The sequence below is a fragment of the Paramacrobiotus metropolitanus genome, unplaced genomic scaffold (genome assembly GCF_019649055.1).
Source record: "Paramacrobiotus metropolitanus isolate TYO unplaced genomic scaffold, Prichtersi_v1.0 Parri_scaffold0000071, whole genome shotgun sequence".
NCBI lineage: Eukaryota > Metazoa > Tardigrada > Eutardigrada > Parachela > Macrobiotidae > Paramacrobiotus > Paramacrobiotus metropolitanus.
Window position 1 is genome coordinate 573,337 of NW_026570291.1, and position 6,000 is coordinate 579,336.

The 6,000-nt window shown below is 45.6% G+C and overlaps 2 protein-coding genes across 2 annotated transcripts; both read left to right on the top strand.

The window, feature by feature from the left end:
• Positions 1 to 997: 997 nt before the first annotated feature.
• On the top strand, positions 998 to 3,833 carry LOC129594768 (ARF GTPase-activating protein GIT2-like). The gene is made up of 7 exons (XM_055491557.1): positions 998 to 1,388; positions 1,447 to 1,658; positions 2,055 to 2,345; positions 2,754 to 2,835; positions 2,898 to 2,987; positions 3,260 to 3,758; positions 3,818 to 3,833. Exons 1-7 carry the CDS (start codon positions 1,283 to 1,285, stop codon positions 3,831 to 3,833), a joined length of 1,296 nt encoding a protein of 431 aa, XP_055347532.1. The 5' UTR covers positions 998 to 1,282.
• On the top strand, positions 2,378 to 4,851 carry LOC129594788 (uncharacterized). The gene is made up of 8 exons (XM_055491586.1): positions 2,378 to 2,592; positions 2,661 to 2,835; positions 2,898 to 2,987; positions 3,059 to 3,188; positions 3,260 to 3,865; positions 3,971 to 4,134; positions 4,352 to 4,535; positions 4,597 to 4,851. The coding sequence occupies exons 5-8, from the start codon at positions 3,833 to 3,835 to the stop codon at positions 4,810 to 4,812; spliced, it is 597 nt and encodes a 198-aa protein (XP_055347561.1). The 5' UTR covers positions 2,378 to 2,592; positions 2,661 to 2,835; positions 2,898 to 2,987; positions 3,059 to 3,188; positions 3,260 to 3,832; the 3' UTR covers positions 4,813 to 4,851.
• The last annotated feature ends 1,149 nt before the right edge of the window (positions 4,852 to 6,000 follow it).

Genomic DNA, 6,000 nt, shown 5'->3' on the forward strand with positions numbered 1-6,000 from the left:
TGAAGTAATTCTAGCCGCTACTAAAAATTAGGCATGTACAATCAATCGGTTTTGAATAAAAATTAAGTAAACGATGGGAGAGCACTTACAATAGTAATATAACCAGTGACGTGATTATTATTAACCGCACAGTACGCACATTATACATAGAACAAAAAAAGGGTTTTCGGTTTGCAAAATATTGTGAAAAATTGCCAATATAAAGTAAGTGGTGCCTGACTGTCTGTGTGCAGTGTGCACTGTGACAGTGCACACTTCGTAGAATAATAACTGTATTGCGGTGACTCTCAGATCGCTATATCTCAGCTTACCGCTACATCTCAGCTCTCTGCCGGCTGATCCGAAAAGGCTGCGTTTTGAAAGAAGCTTGCGAATATACAAAGTACATAGCAGGCGTTTAGCACATCAGCACCAACAGATTTGATGTACAATAACCGCTAAAAGCGCGTGTAGAACAAAGGGTAGCTGGCCTGCCCTTCTCTGTGACTTTTTTGAAAGGGAGAAGGGAGCTGCAGGACACCTGCCCTTCCCTGTGTCTTTTTTGAAAGGGAGCAGGGAGCTGCAGGACACAAATACCTACCGGTTGAAAAAGGCGATTTGGACCGTGCTGCAGGATCGTCGCAGAAAACGGTTTGCAGGGAAGAACGGGTCTGATTCAGACCGCTCGCCATTTTTATGGCTTTTGGACCGTTCTGCGAGGCTGCGATGTAGCGATCTGAGAGTCACCGCAATACAGTTAATAATATTAATGACTTCCCATTCCCATGACAGTAGGTACTGCGCCAGCCCATGGCTGGGTTGTTACGTTCACATTGAGCATCCCGGCTCGGGAGCCAGCTACGTAACCCGCAGCTAGTTGTGAAATGATGTCTCTTTTCTCTGATTGGTTGCCGCAGTGTTCCGTAGACTTTGCATAGTAAGGTTTTCCAATTTTCTTCGGAAACTTATTTGTTTTTCCAAATTAAATGCATATTGTACACTTCTACCAAATAAGCGCTATTAAACGATATATAGAGAATAGGGATTGACCCAGTATATCGTTCGTAGTAGGAGCGCAAACACGCTGGCCACACCCCCTCTTAATCTTTTATTAATAAGGATTCTGCGTTTGTGTAGGTGGATCTGAAAATGTGACTTGGATATTTTGCTGTTTCATCTTTACCAGAATTTTATCCTCAGTCTACTGTATCCCCTTATTTTTATCCTGATACACTTGCCAATATTCTTGCCTTTGGCTGGCAGCAGCAGTACGTAGACGACACTGGGCAGGGAAAGATCCGCCATGAATACTCCACAGCAGCAGTCGCCATGGCGCAGTCCCGCAGTGGGTGGCATCGCCACCACCACCACCATTATCAATCAGATCTGCGCTGATTGTGGCGCTGCAGGTACGTTATATTCCCTACTCTTCCAGTGTACCATGACCTGCAGCTTCGGTTTCCACAGACGCCACGTGGGCCTCAGTGAACCGTGGTGTGCTCATCTGCGAGGAATGCTGCAGCATCCACCGTGTACTGGGCCGTCATGTGACCCAGGTGAAACCCCTGCCCTTAGCCCGTGCCCGGCCGCAGCGTCGCAGCACGGCATCCAGTGCCAGCGGCAGTCCGTCCTCTAGCGCCGCCGCCGGATGCTGGCATTGGCCACCCACATTGCTCACCGTAAGATAAGGATCAAGCTGTATCGAAGCATTGAGTTTTTATTTAGAAAAACCGAACTCTTAATTTATAGAATAAAAATATTCAGGTACAGTATTTTCTGAATTACTTAACAGAAATGTTTAAAAAAAACATATTTTGGGAAATATTTCGGGCAGGATATTAATTTTTTCTAGATAACAAAATTTTATTGTTAAAAAAGTATAAAAATATTTATGTTTTTTTTAAAAATTAACCAGAAATATTTTCCAATATTTTGGGACGTGTGGGTCAAGATATCTCCGTTGACAAAGTTTGAATACTTCTACTGTAAGTCTGTAACTATATACTGCGGTACGATAATAGTATTAAATTATTTACAACCTGATCGACAGTTTGATAGTGAATGTTTTTTTGTAGATGGTAACCAGCCTGTACAGTAAGGGTGCCAATGGTCTGTGGGAATACTGCCTCCTCCATCCCGGTTCCTCGTCCGGCCACACCAGTTTGACGTCCAGTGGGAGCAGTCCATCGGCGCTGGCGGCAGCAGCCGCCACAGGGCATAAGCAGCACAGCCAGACGCAACGCCGCAAACCGTCCCCGAAAGATCCGATCCATCCCAATAAATCGGACTTCATCCGTGCCAAGTATCAACTGCAGTCATTTATTCACCGTCCCACTAGAGACGATTCGCAAAGCACATTGGAGGATGTCAGCCAGGCACCGCTTTTGTTTTTGAGCATTTTCACATCGTGTTCATATTTTTCGCATTGTTTTTGAGCCTCTACTATGTTTATTTCCTACTATGCAAGTGCCGCTGTGTTGTCCTCTCCTGTAAAGATTTATTCTAATAGTAAACGATATTCGATTTGTCTAAAAATTTACTTTGTTGGTGAAGGCTGATATGAACTCCTGACTTCTGAGTAAGATACACTTTTTTTAGCAACTGCTTTAAAGGGTAATGAAACATTTTTTTCACTTCTAAACAAAAGTCGCAAATAGAAAGAATTGCATTTGTTTTTGTAGCAACTGCATTCATCCGTCAGAACAGGCAACATTGAAATATCTTTACGCCTTTAATGCTTGGGAGCTGATCCGAACTATTGGCATCGGGAAAAGGGTAATCGGCCTCTGCACGTGGCTGCCAAAGCTGGACAAGCATCGCAGGCGGAACTGTTAATTGTATGCGGCGCTGATCCAGGTAAAACATCTCCAAACGGGTTTGTTATAATTTTGCTCGAAAGAACTGATCTGTCTCTATAGGTGCTCCTGATCGCTTGGCGTTCTTCTTATGCAATCGTCGACCGGATCATGCAGCCGGACAGCACTTCCCATACCAGAAATGGGGGATCAGTATGTACCGCTTTTTGGTAACAATCATCGTTGCAGGCTTTATGATATTCAGCGGGAGTTTGCTTTTTTAGCTCTTCTGATCTGTCAGAGCTTTCGAAAAGCGCTCGACGAGCATTGCATGCGCTCAGTAACAGCCTTTTGGAAACGTTAGCTATGGAAGTGGAAAGTACGTTGAAGTGGATCGGCGCGAAACGGAAGCTGGTGAGATAAAAATCATTTGGTTTCTGATGCCCATAATGCTTGTCACTATGACTTATTTTGCTTGTTGTTAGCTTGCCAAGGAGAGGATGCTCACACGCCCACACACCGCCGCCCATCCGGATTTTTGCCGGTTAATCCGAAATTATCTTCGACGCATAATCAAATGCGTCAGAAACTGGGCACGCTAAACTCCCGTGACTTAGCCGGCCTGATCATTGATTTGCTGACCGAAATACGGCGTCGTCAAGGCGGCGGTGACAGCGCGCGGGCCCTTCCTGCTCCCGTGCCAACACCCCAGCAGGCGACGATTCTTTCCGTTTCCAGAGCGGCTTCGCGCGGGCCTAGCACTGAACGGGAAGTCGATCGAGATGTCGCAACCCGGGAAAGTCCGGTGTACGACGTGACGCTGGACGATCGTGAGGATGAAGACTATTTGGATTTTGCGCCAGCTGCCGGCGCCACCCGTGGAAATGCGCAAGTGGTGCGCGCGGGAAAGGAGCCCATTTATGCTCAGGTGCGGAATGTGCGTTTGACACGGGAGACCAGCCAGCAGAGTGTGACGGCGGAGCAGTATATGGAGATGAAGAAGGCATTGGATGAGGCGATAGCACGGGGAAAGATCTGTCAAGAACGGTGGATGCTTGATGCGAAATGATCTCGAGCGCTTGAACAACCAAGTGAGTGAATATCAGTTAATTTTTTTAACGTACATGTATTCGTTGATTATTGCAACACCATCACCGTTCTGTTTAGTGACGCTGAACGCTGTGATGTTCATCCAGGTTTCCGTTTTGCTGAGCGATCAGTCGAGGAAGATCCAGGAGTGTGGCAATATGCCGGGAGGCTCAGATTCATCTGTGGCACGTCCCGTTCCATTTCCGCGAACGCTTCGGGATGACTCCCGACTTGCAGATACAAACGAAGAATCTAACGGAAACATTGACGGGTATGCTTTCCACATCGTTTTTTTAAATGATTTCTAAATGCCGCAGCAATTTTATCGGGTGAACTTTTTTTTCTCGTCTATGGTAAAATGAAAAAAATGGATTGTTCAGTAAATTGACTAATTCTTCTGTGTCAAACGGGGTTATCTGCAGATACTTACATGAAACATTTTGTTGTATGTATTAATTACAGATGTACGTAATTATTACTATTCTCAGGTCTCCGAAGAGGAGCATCCGGCCGGACCAGGAATCGGTCAGTGGGTACACGTCCCAAATCACACAATCCATCCATGAGCTCAAGCGCGCGGCGGAAAACGAAGATCATAACGTACTGAGTAAATGTTCGCAGAGAATCCACACCTTGACCCATAATCTCTGCAACCACTGTTTACCCTTTATGGTACGATTTTTGCGTCGTACGGTCAGAAGATTTAAGTCGTCTTGATTGGATTCTTTTGCAGGATGGAGAACGGCCAGCGGCGTTGTCCGACCTTTTGACCAGCTCCAACCGACTTTTGACAGATTGTCTGGAGTTTGTAAATGAAACTACATCGGGTTTTCCGGATGGAGATGCGGACAGATCGCCAGGCGATAACAGAGCTAGTAAAACTAAAGCGGCGCTGAAACAGATGCTCATCGACGATGCGTCGATGCCTATAATGTGGCTATGGGTTTGAAGAATATTCTTTTGCTTTACACGAGCTTGGGCAACAATGCGGATGCGGTTCACAGCACTCCATTCCCGAAATAGGAATTTTGTAGTCGTGCGATATTTAAGAAAAATTAATGAGAATATGACGGTTTTTACCTCTTTGTTGTCTGCGTATCTTTTTAGCTTTTTACGAGTGCTTTTTGTGGCTTATAAAGAGAAGCAGATGGTTAAAGAGTTCTAGTTCTGACAAATGTCGTAGAGGTGAACGCGACGGATCCGTAGAAAAAAGTTTAGACTGCAGAAGGCGCTATAATTCTGCATATTTCGATCGTCAGATGTCAAACACCACTTTTTGAGGTCAAATAATTTAGCAGTTCTAACGAAGTTGAGTTTCTGACTGTGAGCATTACGATTATAACTTGGCACAAGCATAGAGATGTCGTGTATAAGCGTTCACACCGGTTAAGGTTCCATGAACAATCTTTACTCTTCCACGCCTGTAATGCTCAATCGGTAGGCAACTCTATATCTCAAACTGTAACAGATAAACTACGGTGGAAATAAGAACGACTCAGGAACAAGAGAACTCAGGAATCCCTCCGGAACACTCCAACTACAACTTCCGGTCGCGAGTCCTGTGAGGATCGGCAAGAGCGAGGACGATTGTGTCACGAGCAAACCTGTATTGTATGCAATAATCCGGGAACGATCATGTACATCAGAAGGAACAAGTATTGCTGTCTCTTTATCCAATTCACATCACAGTTCACAACGCAAGGAAATCATAATTAGAAAGCAGTCTCCAAGTCGATTGATTAGCGACTGCTGCCGATATTAGCGACAACCAGAACTTATATAGACTCTGCGTTATGACATCATATACATCGCTAGTAAAAGAGAACAGCAAATCACAGCATTGATTGACTAGATTATCTGTTATGTTGCAGGTGGAAGGCGGACAGTCAGCATCCGTACGTACACTCCGGCGTGTGATCCTACTCCCACACGTCACCCCCACGAACGATGCTTGGCCGTTCCAATATAAACAATCCTTCCCGCAACATCCCAGTGCGATTGTGCACTTCCATCCATCCTGATCCCGCTCCACCGCACAATCCACGTGTCCATCCGATGCCCAATGTGACTGTACGCCGCGATTCCAAATGAGTTAGTGTGGAATCCTTGGCGAAATGGCATCCGGAAGTCCACGGGT